We start from the raw sequence: 23,691 nt of genomic DNA, 5'->3' as shown, positions 1-23,691 counted from the left end.
TAAAGCTAATTGTATTAAGCGACACTGGATAAGAATTTAACAAAGAGGCTAATTGTACGAAGCGACATTTCTATATATTTATAAGGTCAGGCTAAATGCTTTAACGTACGTTGCCTGTAAATTGTTGCTCCAGGAAAAAAAGTTTAAGCGATTGTCTAGTATTTGGTAGTGAGCTTAAGTACACAGTTCATAAATTTGTCAATATTTTGTGTCGCTTCATACATTGCAGTCCAAAATGGGCCCAAAAATGTGGTTGTATTAAGCGACAAAAAAGTGCTCCGATTGTCACCAAACACAGCTCAAACAACGCAGAAAAATTCGCTGATTCCAAATATATATAAAAGTCTATATCGCCCAGAGTGTCGCTTAATACAATTAGCCCGGAACCCATCGATATTATAGGCCTAGTACGAATCTGTTCGAAAGTTGAACATAGGGCCTACCACAAGTATTTTACTGTCCAAAATTAATTATATTTGCAGGAATTAGAATGTGGTTGCCACACCAAACAGTCTTTATTGAGGCTTTGGAATCGACTTTATGATATTGGCCATATAGTAATCTAACCAAATGAAATCACGGTGCAAGAATTGTATGAAACTAAAGATGAAAATTAGCTATCGGCTGCTCGGCAATATTCGGAAATGCTCGGCCGTGACGACACAAAAAAAATCTGAGTGGAGAACCAATTTCAAATAAAGCGCCGAAACACTTCACTTCGGGTATGCTCGGATATGTTGGCCACGCCCCCTGTCGACTAGTCGCTGTGCATATAGCGACTCCCATAGTCCGATTATCAAAAAGATCGAGGAAGTCGTCGATTGTGCCCATCGATAATATCTACGGTTTTGAGATTTCTATATTTCTATTGTCCGTATTGTCGTGAGTGGTTTATTTATGGTCAATGGTATTGTCTATGACGTATCCTCATGTTGTTTTCATTCATTTGTTTTGACGTTTTGTCACCGTTTTAGGTTATATTAGAAAAAATAGCGTAGTAATGAAATTTACTACTTGATATCTGCGATAATAAGTCAATTATATATTTTGAGCAAAATGACGACACTGGAGAATCTTTTCAGTTGTTTTGGAGACGATTACTTTGACGAGATTGCACAATTTTCAAAAAGGTTTGGTAATCATTCCATATTTTAGAAATAAGCCTGTACTGAACTAATCAGTGTAGCTTATAGCTGTATTAGATGTTTAAATTTTAGTTGGTCTACTTTTATTGAACGACAAGATTTCTAACAAAAAACTTGGATAAACTTGCCGCATTCCGCTGCACGCTTAATACGTAAAAAAATATAAATAGCCCTTTCCAACTTAATTACTATAACAAATAATTGTATATGTGGTGTGAGATGGTAATAGATCCATTAAGGTTCCATTTTTCTCAAAGTTAAGTTTGAAGGTTATGAAATACGCATAGATTATTACAACAAACCGTACAACTCCATAAAAACCTATTTTGTGCATGTTTACTTAAACCCCCGACTTAAATAGTTGTCTCCATTAGATATTTAAGTTGAAATCAAGTTATATTTTTTCAAATTCATGAATTGCAGCATCGGAATTCATGCATTGCAGCATCGGAATTCATGCATTGCAGCATCGGAATTCATGCATTGCAGCATCGGAATTCATGCATTGCAGCATCGGAATTCATGCATTGCAGCATCGGAATTCGACAAGTTTACCAAAAGTTGATCAACTTCGTTGAAAGAAGGTTCACACTTGTCAATATGTTTTCAAATGTCAAGTTGATCAACAAACATTAAAATGTCTGAACCTGCTAATAGTTTTAAATGATTACTGTCTAGAATTTGAATAAGCACGTCGTCCCACGGGTCGGTAAGCGGTCGAGATAAACCAAATGCCGTAAGACAGAAAAGTTCCACTCTGAACTGTGCTGCAGACCGTTACCTTATATGACAAACTCTGCGCAGGGTCTTACAGCACCCGGTTTATGTCGACTGCTTTCCGACCCTTGGGATAACGGGCTAAGTGTGTTCGGTTTTATAGTTTGGGTTTTCTGGGACTCATATTAATTTTATATCGGATGTATAACTACGGTTTGCCAATTCTTTTATGCATTGTGTTAATCTAAAATATTTCCGAAACTGCCGCACTTTTAAAGAAACAACGATTTATGTCGGGATAGATGATAAAATATGCATTATAATTACATTTTTATTAAAAGTTCAAAATTTACCTTATAAATTGATCACCTTGCCGCCATTTTGGATTTTTTGTATGGAGCGACACTGATTCGTTTCTTCGAACTTGATTGAAATTTTGAACTTAGAACAAAAATACATCTTTTACCATCTTTACCGATGTAAATAGTTTTTTCTTGCATTAATTAAGTTGAAACAGAGTGTAATTTCCATAATCTGTGTATTAAAAGTGAAAATGCATTATTTTCCATTTCCGGAAATTAAAATACTTCTCATTATTACCTAACTACTACAAGTATATTAACCAAAATATGTAGTGGGTGATAAGACACAAGTACCAAAGAATGTCTTATTTCAACGTGCCCCCCCCCCCCAATTTTACGCACCTCACTTAATTTGTATCATCTTTTGTTTTAGGAGTGAGAAAGTACACAATACTGATTCAAATAATGATCGACATTTCAAAAGAAAGGCTGAAGAAGATCTTGGGCCTGCTGAAAAAAATAAGAAACAAGATCCTATGGCTGATTTTGATATAGAGTAAGTTTGAAACATATATTCGTATTTGTATTATTAAGGCTGGCCGCATACATACGTTTTCCGTTTTCGATTTCCGAATTCGTTTTCCGTATTCGGAATTCCGTGAGACTAGCGCAAACGTTCGTTTTTCTTCATTCGGAATGTATAAACGTCAGAACCAGTGTTGCCAACAAGGGCGATATATCACCATTTAGGCTACTCAGAGCGAGAATCGGCGCCGAAAAAATCTAAAGGGCGACTGGTCGCCAATTAAGCTACTTCAAAAACATCAATTTTAAACATGTCGCGAAATTCTCTAGCCACCCCCCCCCCCCTTTAATATTTTCTTGAAATTACCCCCCCCCCCCCTCGAAATTTTTATTTTCACGTAAAAACATCAATTTTAAACATGTCCCACCTAACAGCAAATTCGGCTACTTTACGCTACCTTATGTATGAGAAACGGCGATATTAGGTCAAGATCCGTTGGCAACACTGAATTACTGAACGGAAATTTCCGAACGTTTGCGTCGGCACAAACAAAATGTATGCAAGAGCTGTGTTCCACATGACGTCATTAGGTTTTTTCCATTCGGTTTCTCCGAACGCGCCGGTTGCATTCGGAACGTGCGTAAGGAATTTGTTCCGTTCGGAACTAAAACGAACGTGTGCGGCAGTTAGTTAATGTATTTTCTACTGATTCCGTGCATTCGGATGTCCGAATACGGAAAACGAATTCGGAAATCGAATACGGAAAACGTATGTATGCGGCCAGCCTAAGTAAGCAAAAAATTATAAAGTATCAAGTAAAATTACAACCCACTGGAAAAGTAAGGGAGATGTTTAAACATGCACAAAGCAGTTTTGGTTCTTGGTTTGGGTTATTTAATATTGAAACTTAACTCTGATCATACAAACAAGATAAAACTTTGCCATCGATCTGTCAATACATGACAAATTTTTAACTTTGATTGAGAAAAATGGAACTTTATTGCATCTTTTACCATCTCCCCGACATAAATAGTTGTTTCTTGTAGTGATTAAGTTGTAACCATGTGTTTTTTTTTAAATGCGTTCTAGACATGACCCGAATTTTGGCAATTTTATACACATAATTCAGTATACAATTATTTGCTACTGAAACAGGAATGTTTACAACAAAAATACCGTATTACTGTACACAGTTTCCTATTTTATTTATAATATTGTAATTTCCTATTGTTACCAGCTCTGTACCGTTTATGTTAAGTATGTTATGTTACGTTATTCTGTTATTTGCTGTATTTGTTTACAAGAAAGAAAAAAAAGTGAATTGTGTATGGCCAAAATCACCCTTTGGGAGAAAGCCAAAATAAATAATAACAGTAACAAAAATACCTGTGAATTTGTAAATGGAATGGTTAGATTGGAAATCAGATTGACACAAAGATTTATTATGATAGTATCTGTGTTTTATTTATATAAACTGTACTTATCATATCATTTAGTTGTAATTGACATACACGTCACACATTACTACAAATGATTGTCATGAGGTTACGCTTAATTTAAAATGTATGCATAAGTTGTATATTTTAAAGTTTCCCATAACTTGGCTGCGAAATGTTAATGAAAAGAATTTATAATTTTTTTAGTTGGATATCCTTGGACCCTGGTATAGATGTTCACACAATCGCTAAGGACGATGGATGTCTTCATGAGGTTGCTGTTCCCCCAAATCAGAAGTTTCCCCAACTTAAAGAGTCCAAAATTCCACCAGCGAAGACATATAAATTTGCGTTGGACTCATTCCAGAAAAAAGCTATTCTGTGTGTGGAAAATAACCAATCGGTGATGGTGTCAGCTCACACTTCTGCGGGAAAGACTGTTGTTGCAGAGTATGTATTTTAAATATAATATATTCTGTACTTTTTGTAACTATTTTCCATTTTTTATACAGAGAAATAAGACATATATTTCTTAACAAATATCAGATTCTATGATGTGAGCACAGTTTTTGAGAAGTGGTGTGTTAGGCAACGCCAAACAGCGCCTGGCGCTAGTAAAAACCTCAAGTGCCCTGTGTTAGGTATTATCAGCTTCTTAGTGCCTTAACAAGTCAGAACCCAGAGCAGACGGCTCCAATTGCGCCTGTACAGGGCTGGCTCTGCTGTTAGATTTCTATATAATTGCATGTTGCAATGACTTTTAGTTCTTATTGACAGATATGCACAGAATTGTTAAACTGCTGCAAACGTTACTGTTCTGTATTTATGACTAGCCAGTGATAGTTTTTATGTGAAAATTTTCCACTTTTGACAAAATGGGTAGAAGAATCTTGTGGGGAGGACCTATTAGCAGCCTAGGAATATTTATTTATTTTTATACTGAGTTCATGCAGATGTTCTCACTTGGTGAGAAAAATCCAGTTAGAAAAACTCAGTTGTCATACAAATAGGTACATAAAATTACAAAAACCTACTCAGTCAAAGGATGCATAATACATATCTACATAAAATTACAAAAACCTAATTATCAAAGGATGCATAATACATATTATCTATAAAATTACAAAAACCTACTCAGTCAAAGAATGCATAATACATATCTACATAAAATTACAAAAGTATAAAACTCACTAAAATGACAAACAATACAAAGAGAACCAAGAGACACAAATAAAAGAAATGACATTACAATTGAGTAATTTAATATAATGTTATATGTATTACAGTATTTTATTTATTTTCTGCAACAGGTATGCCATAGCTCTAGCTTTGAAAAATAAGCAGAGGGTAATTTACACTACGCCCATCAAGGCTCTGTCTAACCAAAAGTATCGGGAGATGTTGGAAGAGTTCAAAGACGTTGGACTCATGACAGGCGATGTGACTATTGATCCCATGGCATCCTGTTTAATCATGACTACCGAAGTATGCACATCTTCACTCTTAAATTACATCATTTATTTACTTAATAACTTAACAAATACAGTGAAACTCACTTAATAAGTTCCCACATAGGATGTTTCATGCTTAAGAAGTTTGGTTTTTTCGGTCCCTTAAAGACTTAATTTGAAAAATTGCCCAATTTATCCCATGTATAAGATTTTCCAGCTTAAAAAGTTTTTTCCAGTTCATCGGAAACTTCTTAAGATGGTTTCACTGTAGTTTAAAGCTTTTATACTGCTACAGTGGCAATGCTATACAAGAAAATGCCCTGTTAATGAATTTGTTGTGAAGGTGAGGGTTTGTTCATTGTTGTTTAAATAAAAAGATGTAATCTTTTTATTTTGTCAACGGGTATAATCCAGCCGTGACTAACTTTTAAACAACACAAGTAATTTTACAATAAAGCAATGAAAATTATAAAATGATTGTGAAAGAATTGTATTGTAGATTTGTATTGAATAGCTCGTTGAAGTTTGTGAGAAGAACTGCTCGTGACGCGCTCGTCGCTGCTTTATATAGTCACGCGTTACATCGAGATTTCTTGTAAATTCCCGGCCGCCGAGGTACGAAGGTATGAAGTACTTTCTGGCACTGTCTGGCTCGAACAGTGGCGGTGGCATATTACGATAGCTATGGGCGACACCACTAGCGGCGGCAGGTTCCGGGTGCTAGTTAGGCGTGAGTTTGCATGTAGCCCTATGTATTGTTAGTAGTATGTCACTACAAATTTTTAAATTAGTTAGTAAAATAGTATATCCAACTGTCTGCTTTTAGTAATTTTTGTGTTTTTTATAGATTCTAAGGAGTATGTTGTTCAGAGGATCTGAAGTCACAAAGGAAGTGGGCTGGGTTATCTTTGATGAAATACATTACATGAGAGACCAAATAAGAGGAGTTGTTTGGGAAGGTAAATACATAATGAGGTTGACTTATAATTTTTTTTATTTTGATGAAAATGTTTTATATTTATTTAAAAATTTAATAATGACATAAAATTAGTTTTTCGATATCTCCAAAAATTGTGAGTATTCAAAGTGAACGTTGGTAAAATGCATGCAATAGTGACCAGTGAAGTCACACAAAGTACAATACATAATTCGAATGGCAGTGCGGCATTACCGCCGGGCATGTCCTGTGAAATCACACAAAGTATAATATTGAAAGCGGTAGTTTATTCAGTCCAATTAGCCCGTACCTTCGCCAAAACAATTAGTAGTTTATTATTAATATTGATTGCAGAGACCCTAATTCTTCTCCCTGATAATGTCCGGTATGTGTTTCTGTCGGCCACTATCCCAAACGCCCGGCAGTTTGCCGAGTGGGTGAGTCACCTCCACCAGCAGCCGTGCCACGTCGTCTACACGGAGTACCGGCCCACTCCGCTGCAGCACTACCTCTTCCCGTCCTCCTCCGATGGGATGCACCTGGTTATTGATGATAACGTATGAAATTGCCTGTATTTGAAAAATTATATGTCATAAAAGATACAAAGAAGATCTTATCTTTTGCTTTGTCCGGGCGTTTTCTTTTTTGCGTGCCGTTGAAATTGTGTTAATTATATCAGAAAAGACATACATTTTATCTGTTGATGCTTGTTATTCCAGGGTCAAATAATTCAGAAAAACTTTGATGCTGCAATGGCTTCTGTGGGTGTAAATAACAATGAAGACGAAATGCCCGGCAAACCTGTTGGATCCAAGCCTACCAGGCCCAAGCCCAGTGGGCCCTCCAAAAAGGATAGCGTCTACAATGTAGTCAACACGTTGATGGAGCGAAAGCTGGCACCACTGATTATTTTCAGTTTCAGAAAAAAGGAGTGTGAAGTATTCGCTAAGCACTTATCCAAAGTAAATTTTAATACAGGTACAAATTTGAATACAAATCAATGTATCATCTTTTATGTTAAAAGTATACGGCGGTAAAATAATATATACCGTAATATGGGGCTACTTTGATCATCGCATATATTTGCATCATTTTTGCTACCACTGAAAAATTACGCTTAACCACTCAGAACATTAGAACGTCAAAAGACGTAAATATGATAATAGCGGTCAAGACATTAGAACGTCTTTTCACGTAAACGCGCGAGATTTTACAAAAATCGATTTATTTCCATCACTAGTATACGGATTGCCATGATTTAAAAAACAGAGTATCGATAATGAATAACGCTACGCGTCTGTATTCAAGAATATCTATGGAATGTAGAGGTGCATTATCTAAGCCGATTGGATCTGTCATCTTGTTCGTTCATAATTCATTGCGTTTCTAAATAATTTATTAAAAATATTTTAGTTTGGACGGTTAATAAATTTTGAGGTGACTTATAGTTTTTAATTATATTTCTTCAATATATAAAGTGTTATTTCTTTATGATACTCAAAAAAAAGTACATTTTTCACGGCTTTGAAATAATGGTCAGCGATTTTTACATATTTTTGACGTTTTCATAAAATGTATATTTAGAAACGCAAATATTTACGTATAACAACACAATACGATAGTGAATTTCATAATCTTTCCAAAACATTTTTTAGAATGAGGCTACGTTTCCAAAAACGTGAGTTATGAAGCTTTTAGCAAAACTCATAAATAACACAAAAATTTTCACGTTTTGACAGTTCTCAAAGGAACACACAGTAAATAAAAGTCTTTGTCTGAGAGGTTAAGAAATAAGTGAATAGTGAGTAAGTGAATTGTGAAGTGGTATATTTTTTTAGAAATTTTTAGACAGAAAAATATAAATATATTTTATAAAACCTCAACGATTATAATAGTTTTGTGTCATTTATATTGTAACGTATATCAGTGTTTTTAGGTATATATAACTATTAATTAATATAACTAAACAATATTCAAACACGCATTTTTTAAATTTTGGAATTGGCGTATCATTGTAATCAGCTTATAAAAAATGGTAATTCAAATTTCATTTCCAAATTAATTATTCAAAAATAATATCCATCACCATGTTTTTATTTATATGATTTTATGTTTAATGATTATTTTGACTCCCCGAACACATGTACAATTTTTTTGTTAACGTATACATATTTCAATAGTTTAAACACTTGCAATAAATATGATATAAAATTCCTACACATTATTTAAAAAAAAAAGTTATTTGGTTTGAAAGTTGAAAGTTAATCAAAATCACCATTTTATTTTAATATTTCAGAAATTGAGGCAAAATTAGTGGATGAGGTGTTTAATAATGCCATAGATATATTGAGCGAAGACGAGAAGCTGTTACCACAGATAACTACTATACTTCCACTTCTACGAAAGGGAATCGCTTTTCACCATAGTGGACTTTTGCCGTTGGTAAAGGAAACTGTTGAAATTCTTTTCGGGGAAGGTCTGATCAAGGTAAATAAACATTAAGGGCCAATTGTTCAAGAATTTGAACAATTCATTAAATTTCAAAGTTATTTTTTCAGTTCTGTAAAACTTCTATTCAAATTTTGTTATTATATAATTACGGGCCAGTTGCTTCGCAGAACTGAAATAATGACTAAAGTTGAATAGAACTTTCAGAAAATTTACTATCAATTTATTATAAAACTTAAAAATTTATTATAAAATTTGAAAATTTAGTAATTGTTGAACATTTATCAAAATCATCATGATATAATATATTTTTTAATGTCAATGTCAATTGAATTTTTTTTTTAATGGTGTTAAATGTTTGCAGGCACTATTTGCAACGGAAACATTTGCTATGGGGCTCAATATGCCTGCAAAAACTGTGATCTTCACGAGTTTCACCAAATTTGATGGTATGATAACAAGAAATGTAAGGAAAACGAAATACACACTTACATAATACTTATTTTTATACATAAATAATAAAAGATTATTACATAATATGTATGTACCTGCCTAATTAAATTGTTCTTATGCCTGAAATCTGTTATTAGCGCTGGCAGTAAATGTGTTTATTTTTGTATTAGGTGTCATCCGGGGAATATATTCAAATGTCGGGAAGAGCAGGAAGACGTGGACTGGATGCTAATGGTCTCATTGTTCTCATGATCGACCAGAAGATCTCTTCGTCCCTGATAATGCAGGTGATGATGGGCAAGGCCGACCCCCTTAACTCCGCCTTCCACCTCACTTACAATATGATACTGAACCTCATGAGACAGGAGGAGGTCAACCCCGAATACATGATCGAAAAGAGTTTCTTGATATTTCAAACACGGGCCAAGCTTTTGGACCTCAACAGAAGTGAGTCATTTTGAAATTGCATTTTAAGTAAAATATGTCTTTAGTTTCCAATTCTCCATGTACCATCCTTAATGTAGTCACATTTGGTACTGAACTGCGTGGTCCCACGTGGTTTAAGTCACCCTACTCTTCAATCACCTCATGTCTTGTTCAGTGGCGGCTCGTGACTTTTGGGTTACTAGAGTGCCAATTTTACAAAAATGGCATTACTGATGTTGTTGTAGCTGAAAACGATTGCTTGCGGCACACGGCCAAACTGACATTTCCTGAAAATCTTCATACAAAATAACGAATTTTCGAAAAAAAAAAAAAAAAATTTCAGCGACAACAACATCAAAAATGCTATTTTTAATAATATAATCACTCTAGTACACCCAAAGGTCACGAGCCGCCACTGGTCTTGTTGAGTAATTGAGGAAACTGAGCACCCCAGGGTGGGAAATTGCGATTTTAAAAAGTGTAATGATGGCCTTTCATTTTTGTGATTGCGTTTTGGTTGTATTTGACGATTATAGTTGACGTTAAGACCACATGCAAATACAGGCAAGTACAACTTTCTCCACGCGGAGACAAATAGTAAATCACAAATATGATTGCTATTCAGAGAGCAATTTGATCACAACAGATTTTGAATCAGTCGCTCAAAATAATAAGTTTTTTTTTTTACATATTCTTAAAAAGAATAATTTCGTGGTTAGACCTTACTTGTATAAAATTTTTCAACTTCGTAACACAGCACTTTTTTAATGTATTTTAAAGGATGATATTATGATCAAATATTTTAGCTTTAAAAATCTGAATTGAAAAATACCAAAGGGTTTGTGACAAACTTTTGTCTGTCTATTTTGAATCAGCTGCCCAAAATTCTAGTATTTTTAACCCTTCAAGCTAATTTGTTCACTTTTGGGAACAACTCATATGGTCTCATAGAAATTGTTGTATCTCCCTTACTGCCATGGTGAGAAATATGATATAAACTGTGTAAGAAAGAGAAAACAACATTCTTTATATTCAAATAGATTAACCACAGAAGAATATTGAAATGTGCACCTTTATAAAACCAAAGGTTTCGAACGTATTTAAAAAAAAAAAATTATGAAACTCTTGTAATTATATAATTATAAAATAATTACGATTTTTTTTATTAATTAGATTAAACAAGTTAACTTTAGTTAAGTTAAATTGTTTGAATCACTATATATTTATTTTTTTTAAAACGCTGACCGGTTTCGGAACAACCTCTCCTTCCTCAGGGCAAAATATATACTAACTTAACATTACAAAACAATGGGTGAACATAATATATGACTAAGGAATAAAATGAGTGGGGGGGATGGAACATATGGTAAAAGGGGAAGATGTTTAAAATGGGATTGTAAGATAATAGTATATTTTTATTAACCTTTCAGGTAAATTTTCCTTCATGGAATTTCGGAATGCTCCCGAGGTATCTAAAATGTGCTATATATTTTACATTTTTGAATTTGTCGTTAAAAGAAATACAATTTTAGAAACTAAATAAATTTATCTTTGTAATTTTTGTATTTGAAGTAAACAAGGATATTTATAAAAAATAAAATTTTAATATCAAACATGAAAATGTTAACAAAGAAAAACTTACCGGGACATTTTGACTCGAAATGTCCATAATTTTTAAAGATTTCGATATTCAAAAAACACATTCCCTTTGTGTAAGGAATTAGTAAGAAAACTGTTTCTTTACTTTTTATACCGTTTATACAATAAAAAAAATATAAATAATTGGTTAAATTTCAACTGTCAGCGAAAAAATCCTGCCAATTTGTAATGATGCACTTTTACAATTTTTTGGATTCTATCCATACAATCATGTATTTGAGACAAACTGAGAAGATTAATTATTTATCTTTCCAATAACGAACAAATCACATATCTACGCATTATAGAAAAAATTATAAAAATACGTTTATAATGTACATGAATCTCCAATGTCCCTGCACAGCAGGAGTTAGTATCATGTATGGAGTAATGGGTTAGTTAACATTACAGTTGACCCTGATGAGAATTCCTAAAAACTATGTCTATTGTTTGCCGAATAAACAGATATGGCCAGTACTTTGGCAAATATACTGACCACTTCACACAAATGCGAATAGACAAGTGAAGTGCCACCATAATAGGATTGTTTATTAACTGGATTAATTGATTTTTCACACTTAATTATGTTAACATATTATTGGAATAATATGCAGGAATTAATTCAAGCTGTATTTTATTTTACAGATTTAAAAATAAAGCAAAGAAAATACGGCAAAATTAACATTCCAAATGAAGATGCTGTCAGGGCCTACAGCGGTCTGGTCGCAGAGCTCGAAGGGCTCCACGAGGAAATAAAGTTTCACACTATGAATTCCAAACTCATTCTACCATTTCTGCATGAAGGGAGATTGGTGAAGGTACTATTAATCACTTTTATTAACCCCACGGGCTAATTTGTTCGCTTTTGAGAAAACCTCGTGCTTTATATTCAAATCTAGAATTTAACCACAGAAGTATTAAAATGTACACCTTTATGAAACAAAAAGTTTCTAACGCTATTATGGTCTCATGGAAATCGTTGTATCTCCCTTGCTGGCATAGTGAGAAATATGATCTAAACGGTGTTAGTAAGAGAAAACTTCATGCTTTATATTCAAATCTAGATGTTAACCACAGAAGAATTAAAATGTTAGCCTCTATGAAACCAAACATTACGACCACAATTTGAAAATAAACTCGTGAGACTTTCATTAATTGTTTTTATAGGAAATTTCTTGAATTTTTTATTCATCATTTTTATATGACACGACAAATAAGTGAGGTGACCATAACAAAATGTGAGTGTTTTAATTTATATATTTTGTTATCAGTAATTTTAGTTACATAAAACGTAATTATAAAAAAAAAAATTTTGCATTAACAATTTGAATATTTCTAAAATTATGTGTTTTTCTGATAAAATATTGAAAGCGTATTTCATCACCTTTCTAAAACGAATTTTAGTTTTCGATAAGTTTAAAAATATTCCATATATTTAGATTTTATTGCAAAGCAGAGAGAGATACAATAATTTTGGTCATGTGATGTAAATTGACTTGTAAATTTTGTTTGGTCTGCAATACTAAGCCATACGGATGCACATTTCAAATATAAAATAAAAATAATTGTCTGGTAAAGTATATAATATGTAAGTACTTTATCGCTTGTCAAGATTTGAAAACATTTTTTTTTATTATTTGATAATGTTGTTTGAACAAATCAGTTTAAAAAAAATGATGTTGTTTGAACACATTGACAGACACTTTCCGAAAAACAGAGGTTTGTGAAACAACATATTCTGTCACATGGGTTTTGTGAAGTCAATGAAAGTAAAATCAGTAATCAGAAGTGTTCGTATGGTGACACAAATAGATAGTCTACGTACTCTGCAATATAATACTTGACTTCCCTGTCCGTTTTGTAGAATCGCGTCCCTGACTAAAAGACTTACAAACATATATATACATATTTATAAGTACTAAACAATATCACTAAATGATAATACAATTCCACTACGAAAACTTGGACATTTTTCATGATTCTTTCCCAACTTATAAAAAATTTTGGCATTATAAATCATTTTAAAACTATTTACACTTCATTTTTTATTAAACTGTTATCAAGTCTATAATAATTTGCGACCTTCGTATACTTGTTGATTTTAAAATATTTCTCTTCATCTCCACAAAAATTGTTCCAGATTGAAAAAATTTTTCACCACACTTTCTTCCTTTTTAGTATTTTTTATTATTATTACTCATACCTACAACATTAAAAAGGATTAACTCTTTCCCTGCGGGAGACGCACGCCTGCGACGCACTGTACATGCCCTGTACGCGGGTGGCACATCTGTGCGACGCAAAGTTTCTTCGGCGTTATGGGTATGAAACATGCTTGAGCACGGTAAAACTTATACTCCTAAAAAATCTCACATCTTTACACTACTGACATCTTACGATATTTATCCATAATACGTATCCTAATCATCGATACAAAGATTTGAAGGGATCTCCCAACTCAGAGCGAAAAATGAATCAGTTTGAATTCTTCCCGCGTCTTTACACACGTTATTGCGCAGGCGCGTTTTATAAGATTCTCAAACAGAGACGCTCGCCGTGTAGATTACATTGTTTTATCGAATTATTGTTTGCTTTTTCGTGGATATGAACTATTTTAATTACAGTGTACATTAATCTGATTTATCATATTTTAAAATAAGTTCAGTTACATACATTCATTCAAACTATTGAAGAAATATAAAATTTCGTCAGTGTTAGATTATTTTCAAATAAAGATACGTGGTTAAAACTTTTTTATAGTGAAAAATCAAGTGTAAAGTTGTACAAGTTTGACTTTTTATCAATTTTTGAAAGTATTATTGCCAAAATACAAAATGTCGGGTCGTGGTCTTAATGACGAAGAAATATTTGGTGCTACTTTAGAAATAGATTCAGATTTTGAAATTAGTGACAGTGACGTCGATAATAATTGCGAAGCTGCTGAAATACATGAAAGCCATGATTCTGCCGTTATGCGTTGAGAACTGTTTCAAAATCACGATAAAAAAATATATTAAGTGATACATATTTACGGTGACATAATAACAGAAAAATTATTTTATTATTTTTGTAAATTTAAGTGTAGTTATTTTTTATTATATGAACCTTTTTAAGTGTGTCAATATTTCATGTATCCAGTCAAACGCGACATCGCACCCATAAATCAACCACTTACATCGCACCACAGTTGAAGAGCTCTACTCCGGCATGTTTATAATCATGTGTATCATTATCCTTGAAATAAACATGGCCGCCCGGGCATACCATATCAGTTACATTATGAATATATACTTCGAATTTTTATCAAGCCCCATTGATGTTCGGATTGTTTATTTATACTTGAAAAGATAATTCAAGACATAAGACGTATTTTTTAAAACAAATTTTAAAATCCATGCGTGATTATTGTTTAAAGTCATAAATTAGATTGATGATAAATAGCCCCGCGTGTGAACGAAGTGATACAAATTAATGACGCATAGAAAAGGTTAAGAACTATAATTTTCTCTCCACACACTTTCTTCCTATTTGTTATTTTTTATTATTATTACTCATACCTGCAACATTAGAAAGGATTAAGAACAATAATTATCGTCCAAGATGAAATTACCAAGACATTTTAAGGACATACTATGTATAATTTAATGCTTAGAACCAAATATAACTTGTAGTAAAATGTACTGTGAATGAATAAATAAATGTATGCTGTGTCGTATCACATCCCATCTAAAATGATGTCAGTAGACGTTATGTCTGTGAATGCGTTAATGTACATCTTATTCCACCATCTATAGATCAAATACGATGACCATGAATACGATTGGGGTATAATAATGGATGTTCAAAGGAATAAGAAAAGGAGCCACATAAGCGAAATGAATATCCAAGTTCAGGTGATGCTTCACGTACAAGGATTTTCTCAAGATACAAACTCTCTACCCAAACCTGTTTTTAGAAAAAAGGTAAACTTGACTTTTGTTTTCTCATATTATTTAGTAAATTTTTTAACCTTATTTTAACAAACCTCGAATACCCAAACAATGTTCGCCGAGAGCTTACTGTTAACCATTATAGTTCAATGTTCGATGCATGGTAATATATTATTTTTCTTCCGTAGTCGGCTAAATGTGCTAAAAAAGATTATAGCCAAATTTAAAAAAAAATTAATACAGTGAATTCTTCATTGATCGTTTCTCGAATAATCGTTTTCCACTCCCGGATTAATTTCATACTAATTTGCAAAAATAGTTTTAATTTACATATTAATCGTTTAAGGTACGAAGTTTTTGTACTATTATTCTCGATTGTACGCTGTCGGTAGCTGCTTCACGTTAGACATTCAAACACAGCGGTGCGCACATGCAGTTTTCTTTGTACTTTCTAGTTTTTGAGAGTTTCAATTATAAAATTGAACCGTCCAATGAAAAAAGTGTGTACTCTCCCAAAAAGATCAAAAATTTTCAAAGAAGTGGAACATCATGCTAAAAATGCATTGATGTTGCTAAGAGTTGTCTTTTTTTAAATACTAAATATTTAGGTTTTTCCTTTATTTCCTCATCCATTGTTTTTATAGTTAATTTTTATTCTATTATTTATTAATATTATTCCCGCATTTATAGTTTATTCCAACAGAACCCTTCAAAAACGATAGATAGAGGTTTCGCTATACTACTTTGTGAGTTTATCGTACTTATTCTTTGTAAATTTCACTTATAGAAAGGTCGAGTGGCCACCTACACAGTTAAATATGACTGCATCAGCCTGATAAGCAACCAAACTGCCAGGTTACCTGGAAAGAATCGCAAAGAGCGATCAAAAAGTTTTTTGAAAGTTATTAATAATTTGAAAACAGCCTTTCCACGCGGGTTGCCCGCCCTTCATCCGATTAATGATGTGGGAATCGACACACCAAACATGTCCCATTTTCTGGAGAAAGTCAATTATTTGGAAAGCTTGTAAGTTCATTTTAACATTTTATATATTGCCTTGTCATTTAATATTTCGATGTGCTGAAGCTGTGAAAAATCTTGAGCGGTGAATTCTAGCATCATGAAATTTACACAACTATTTCTGCCTGGAATTTCTAGGTCTCTGTTTGAAGAAAATTTGGGTTCCCCCGAGGAAGACATGAATTTATTACTTGAATGTGAAGGGTTGAAGAAGTAGGGAACGTCCAAGGCAGACATGACACAATTAAATGAATCACTTACGTGTGGTGAAATGTGGCATGTGTGATGAATGAAGAACGGGGTGTAAGGAGAATGTATGACGTGAGAGTGAAGGTAGAAGCTGTCGAGGACGCCCGAGGAAGACATGGCACGATCAAGAGAAATAAATACTTATTACAATATAATAATACAGGGTGTATCGGCACGTACCCGACAAACTTTAACCAGCTATTCCTTAGCACATTTGGAGTAAAAAATGTTATGGGCACTTTGCTGTCCGGTAACATTTTTTTTTAATAAAAAATATATTATTCATATTTTCACCACATGTCACCACTGTTTTATCCTTTGTCAAAGTTTGAAAATCCGTGCGGCAATATTTTGTTCGAGTTTCGTTGAATAATGTACGTACGTACCTACGTTGGCGCGCTTTTACAATCACAACGAAATGGCACGGCACCATTCGTCTCATTTTTAACTATTATTATTTAGTATGTATGAAAGAGCGAGGACGCTTTTTGACACACTTGCTAATAACAGCTGTTGAACACGAGAAACAATGCAAATGACAGTGACGGAGTGTGGATTTTTTATTTATTTTTTGTTTTTAATGGAAAAAAAATGTTACCGGACAGCAAAGCGCCCATAACATTTTTTACTCCAAATGTGCTGAGAAATAGCTGGTTAAAGTTTGTCGGGTACTTGCCGATACACTCTGTATTATTTCCACCTTAAAAATGCACCCAGTTTTCAGGTACACGAGCAACGTCAGGTACATGTCAGCTAGTTATATGTAAAGTAATATGAGAAAGATGTTAAATTGTTAATTGAATGCTACTATATATTTGTCTTAAGGCGATGCCATACGTAGTAATGCAAAATCATGTGTTTTTGGTTTGAAAATTTGGTCGCCTAGAAATGTTTCAGATGCTTTAATTAAATACTGCGAGTAGAATACATCTTGGCCTTTGAAGTAATCGAGTATTTTTTAGATAAGTTTTTTTATAAGCCCAGAAAAAAATAATGTAAAGGCCTATGAAAACTGCTTTAAAGTTCAAAATCTCCTACTTACGAACCCATTTTCGGTTATGATTTTATTGTATAATGTGTCAAATTAAGTTATTTATAAAATGATCGAAAAAAAATTAAATATTTATGCCTGAACATCCACAAAATAAAATAAAAGGCACTTTTTGGCCATGATTTTTTCTTGCATAAATCAAAACAGGCTGATGGTGTTAAGCGGGAATTTAAACCTTATCGCCATCTACGTAAGGGTTGTTATTGATAGCGGCTCAATTTAAAATATTATACGACGTAGTGCATCGCCTTAACTGTTTGTTTGTTATTTTAAGCTTACCGAGGTCTTGGTTTAGCATTCGACGAGTGATTAATACGAAATATTCATTAGAAATGTTGACCGATTTGAAAATTTTTCTCATATTAGGTTAGTGCAAAATCCAGTACATGGGATCAGAAATGTCAACTTGCTGGACCATTTCGAACGGAAACAGAATATTGAAAAAGAAATTTTTGAAATAAAAGATGAGATGGAACAACTTTTGGGAGTCTTAAAAATGGACGAACTCCAGTGCCGAAAAAATGTGCTGAGATCACTGGGCTATTGCAATGAAATGGACGTTATTAATATGAAAGGAAGAGTTGCTTGCGAACTCAGTTGGTGAGTTTTATTTTGATATTATAATTAATTTATTAGATATTGTTTTATAGTTAATATGTGGCCGAGTTGACATCGCGCTTGGGTCTCACCCAGGCGTAGTGTGTTCAATTCCTCGGCCAGCTAAGTCCTCCATCACAACACAAGCAACATTTTCTGCTTACTGTGGGGGTAGTAGGAGATTTTCAAATATTATCAGGTTATTCGTAACCCGGGAATGTTTGTCTTTCTTTTAAAAAAATTAATAAATAATTCCCGACAACGACAAAATGGTCAGCTTTTGACTCCCGACACACAGGTCGCTGGCTTGAAATAAATTCTAATTTAGATTATTTCATATGTAATTTAAAATATTTTATAATTAATAATTTTTTTTTTTTTTAAATCTGAATTTGCAGAACATTCCAGAGTGGTAGATAATTTAAGTATCGCCCTGGTGAAATGCAGAATTGACCAAAACATTTAGACCGATCATTAGAATCAAAAAGTTCTTTGAAATGAAAAAATTGTGTTTAGTGATCATATCGGAATAGCTAGGTATTTCCCAACCTTCCTCTTACCATCTCCTTCCTATCCCCCAACCCTTTTACCCTCGCAATATATGCCGAATTGGGGGTGGCATAGTCCTCATGGCTCCGGGCAGTTAGGATTCTTGTGCTGTATTAACACAATAAGAGAGAGCTGTATTAACACAATAACACAATTAGAGCCGCATCTAGATTTTATGCACTCTGTGCAAAGGTCTATTGAATTGTTATTTTTTTCTTTCTTGCTAGAGAAATCCTGATGAGTTACAAAACTCATTTTAGGATTGGAGGAACTTGCAATACGTAAGTGGGAGGTAATGGGGACAATTTTACATAGAGATTTTGGTATTAAAAATACATATAAGTTTCACGTACAATAAAACAAATTAAACAAACAAGGATGAATATTATATGGATAATTACAAATATAGGGAAAAGTAAAGGCGAGAAAAAATAAACAAGATAAAACAAAATAAAACATAATGAGAAATTTATATATTTTCATTTCTAAATAATCTTAAAAAATATTCTTTAGCAATACTTCGAAATTTTATATTACGCTGGCTGTTTTTATATATATGTATGGAAGAGAGTTATAGAGTGTGCTGGTAATATAATTCAGGGATTTTATCCCATATTTTGTAGTGAATGTTAAAGTTATGCGGATTTTATTTTATCGTCTTTTTGAGTATGGTCGTGTGGATGTCTTGATTATAAAGGGATTGGTGTTAGTGTGGGTCATTTCTGATCACAAACTGCCTCCTGTTTTATATTGTGTTTTAGTTTTAATGTTCTTATATTGTCCTGTCCTGTTGTTATATTGTTATTCTAAGTTTTGTCATCACTTTGTATATTTAGTGTTATAATATTATATCTGTATTGGGTAAGGCCAAAGATATTAGAAGAACGAGATATGCTATGTTGGCCGCCGGACCGTAGCCGGAGTACTACCTAATTAGGGTACTTTGAATACTATCGGGACGTGTACGCACAGAAATCTGTTCTATGTATTAGTGCGGATACCTTAGCGCAAGCGAAGGTGTGCAGTAGTATTGGTGAACAAAACCGGCGACACTCGGCAAAACAATTCCACTCAGTACGAACTGCGCGTAGCACATCTCGTTCTTCTAATATCTTTGGGTAAGGCACACTGTAGGAATAATTTTAAGAACATGACCACTAATAATACTAAATTACTGTTTTTAAGTTTGTTTGTAAGCGCACTTGAAGTGCAATGACACTAAACTGCGCTATATAAATGCCATGTTATTATTATAAATTGATTGTTGAGTAATTTGTAGGGTGGTGCTTGTGACTTTCTGTTTAGGAAGGATTGTGATTGGAACGATGCCAGAAATTGTAGGGTGGTGCTTGTGACTTTCTGTTTAGGAAGGATTGTGATTGGAACGATGCCAGAAATCGAATAGATGACCCTGACATGAGTTTTATGTCAAATTTTCACAATGTTAAGATGAATTAATCATATGTATGACAATAAAGTGTATTATTTATTTGTTTTTCAGTGTTGATGAATTACTTTTGACAGAGATGATATTCAATGGTATTTTCACGGAGCTTTCCGTGGATTACTGTGTAGCTTTACTCAGTTGTTTTGTTAGTAAAGAACTTACTCCCCACCAAGAAAGATCTTTTGACACAACAATCAAAAGGCCATTGGAATTAGTTACAGTAAGTGTAATTTTTATTTATTTTTTTCACAATATAAAAATATTTTTTTTATCTCTACAATTTTTTTGATTATTGAGTTTATTGAGAGTCGATATCCATTGGTATTGATTATTGAGTTTATTGAGAGTCGATATCCATTGGTATTGATTATTGAGTTTATTGAGAGTCGATATCCATTGGTATTGATTATTGAGTTTATTGAGAGTCGATATCCATTGGTATTGATTATTGAGTTTATTGAGAGTCGATATCCATTGGTATTGATTATTGAGTTTATTGAGAGTCGATATCCATTGGTATTGATTATTGAGTTTATTGAGAGTCGATATCCATTGGTATTGATTATTGAGTTTATTGAGAGTCGATATCCATTGGTATTGATTATTGAGTTTATTGAGAGTCGATATCCATTGGTATTGATTATTGAGTTTATTGAGAGTCGATATCCATTGGTATTGATTATTGAGTTTATTGAGAGTCGATATCCATTGGTATTGATTATTGAGTTTATTGAGAGTCGATATCCATTGGTATTGATTATTGAGTTTATTGAGAGTCGATATCCATTGGTATTGATTATTGAGTTTATTGAGAGTCGATATCCATTGGTATTGATATTAATTTGTGAGATACTCGATTTCATCCAACTAATTATTAGGTTTTGGTTGCCGATTGTGAATGTCGCACAAATATTTGAATATTTATTGCAAATCTAACAGTGTGACCATTTGTCATCGTTGTATTGAATTATAATGCAATATTTGTATTTCAATTGACATTTGTGACCATTATATTGCCAGTTTAATTGTTTATTGGATCCTGTTAAATGGTAACTATTAAATTTTAGCTTAGAAACGAAAAAACATATTATGATACAATGGCGTATCATATTTTTACTTACAAAAGTATCATATTATTTCATAAATCTATATTCCCATAATAATAATGATAATGTACTGACCCATAACATACTAATCTTTGTGCTATGCTTTCTTTTAGAATATTGCTTCTATGATTGGTGATATTTCCGTTGACTGCAAGTTAATAAAAAAGAAAAGAGACTACACAGAAAACTGTTACCAAGAGCATCTTTTTCAGCTTGTTTTAGACTGGTGCCGTGGAGCTTCCTTCCTTGATATTTGTAAAAATACAAAAATATACGAAGGTAATAATTAAAAAATAAGCCAAAATGCTTTTTCGTAATAAGGAATCAGTCAATTTCTTTTTATTTATTATTAATGTTCACCTTCTAACTTAAATAAAAGTATTTTTAATTTTTTTTAGAATAGCGATATTATAGTTAACCCTCCAGGCTAATTTGTTGGCTTTTTGGAACAACTTATATCATATGGTCTCACAGAAATCATTCTGTCTTCCTTACTCTTATAGTTAGAAAAATGATCTAATTGATGTTAGAAAGAGAAAACACTACACCTTATATTAAAATCTAGAAATTAACCACAAAACAATTAAAATGTGCATGTGTTATGAAGCAAAGGTACCGATTGCAATTTGAAAAAAATTAATGGGATTTGTGAATTTTTTATCAATTATTTTTTTATGAAACGACAAAAAAAGGTGAGGTGGCAATAACGTTTGTAAAACATTTGTCTAATAAAATAGTGTGTTTTTATATATTTTTTCATTATCAGTAATTTAAGCTTAAAAAAAGTAAAGTTAGCCATTTTTTTTTATTTTGTATTAAAAATTTCAATATTTCAAAAAATATATGTTTATTTAATAATAGAATAAAAGAGCATATTTCATCACCTTTCAAAACAGTTTTTAGTTTTCGGATACGCTCAGAAATATTCTATTTATTTGGATATTATTTCAAAGCGGAAATACTCTAACCGTATGACAGAATGTGGCCAAGGCCTGAAGAGTTAAAATAATTTTCAATTTTGTTTGAAATTGTTAGCAATTTTCAAAGCCCGCCAAGTCGAATTAAATAGGATCTGTTTTTTCGGTTAACAGTGAGGTTTATCTCACTCGATTGGTATGTAAACAAAAAAATCCAAATTAAATTTATTGCAAGATTTTCAAAAAACCTTAATTATTTTGAAATAATTTGTAAACCGCAGTAGTGACCTGTGTGTGAGTATATGCGGCGCAACTGGGCACAACATTGTAGAGAGATTTGAGGTAGAGGTTTAAGTTCTGTCAAAACCAGCCAATCACCTGGCGTTTGAGTGTCTCACAGTTTTAATTGTTTTTAAATGACGATTTATTAATTATACGTGAAATTATATATAGTAAAATTTATATACAATATGTTCCTTATTGTGCAGCACTAAACTAATGATTTGCTTCCTATTTCAGGGTCTATCATCCGCTATATGCGCATGTTGGAAGAAGTGTTGAGACAACTGTGTAAAGCCGCTACTAATGTTGGCAACACTGACTTGGAAAACAGGTTTAGCGAGGGAATTCGAGTCTTAAAGAGAGGTGTGGTATTTGCTGGGAGTTTGTATCTTTAAGAATCAAATAAATTTAACAGTAAAAAATTATTTTCATTCCTTATTTTATCCCTTTTAAAAAAATGTATACCTACTTATCTTATTTTACTGAAACTGGAGCATACAGGAAATACTTTTTTAATAATTTTGTACAGTTTGATAAACAAGCAAGCAACAAAAAACATTAATGATTATTTATACTCCTGCCAGCAAGGCGTTGTAATCTGGAAGTACCCTCTATTTTGTACAAAAATCTATTGATTGTTTAAAAATGTATCTTAAGATCTGTAGTTTCTGATTTCATCACCAACAAGCTCTCAATAGTGGAGTGTTCTTCATGTCCCTATAAGAATAAAGAATAACTAAGAAAAACAAATGTATAATTATTTTATATTTTTATAACTCGCAATATTAAGCAGTCATTTACATACTGTTATATTGCAAAAAACAAACCTAAAAGCGAAACCCTAAATTATAAGCAAGTCACAACTCGATAATACAGAGTGCAAGTGCATCCACGAAACAATAGAACTATTCATACTTGAGTACAAATATGGCAATCAACCGAACTAGAGCATCCACGCTGGGTTCGAACCCCAGTCGACCGTTACCAGCCTAACATAACAAGTTTGCACAAGATGGATTCATAGATTCCTGCGTACTGCCTAGACCGGACGGGGTGCTTCAACAC

At 32.9% G+C, this 23,691-nt stretch overlaps 1 protein-coding gene across 1 annotated transcript; it reads left to right on the top strand.

Moving 5' to 3' along the window:
- Nucleotides 1-918: 918 nt before the first annotated feature.
- Nucleotides 919-23,372, top strand: LOC149424875 (exosome RNA helicase MTR4-like). The gene is made up of 17 exons (XM_089647587.1): nucleotides 919-1,130; nucleotides 2,598-2,720; nucleotides 4,334-4,576; nucleotides 5,437-5,611; nucleotides 6,425-6,536; nucleotides 6,869-7,071; nucleotides 7,234-7,492; nucleotides 8,811-9,001; nucleotides 9,327-9,428; nucleotides 9,586-9,862; nucleotides 12,125-12,297; nucleotides 15,274-15,441; nucleotides 16,196-16,434; nucleotides 18,095-18,328; nucleotides 20,376-20,541; nucleotides 21,541-21,706; nucleotides 22,864-23,372. Exons 1-17 carry the CDS (start codon nucleotides 1,057-1,059, stop codon nucleotides 23,019-23,021), a joined length of 3,063 nt encoding a protein of 1,020 aa, XP_089503713.1. The 5' UTR covers nucleotides 919-1,056; the 3' UTR covers nucleotides 23,022-23,372.
- The last annotated feature ends 319 nt before the right edge of the window (nucleotides 23,373-23,691 follow it).

The sequence above is a fragment of the Hesperophylax consimilis genome, chromosome 3 (genome assembly GCF_061612785.1).
Source record: "Hesperophylax consimilis isolate HC1 chromosome 3, BYU_Hcon_1.0, whole genome shotgun sequence".
NCBI lineage: Eukaryota > Metazoa > Arthropoda > Insecta > Trichoptera > Limnephilidae > Hesperophylax > Hesperophylax consimilis.
Note: the sequence above shows the minus strand (reverse complement) of the source record. Positions and strands in the feature narration are given on the sequence as shown.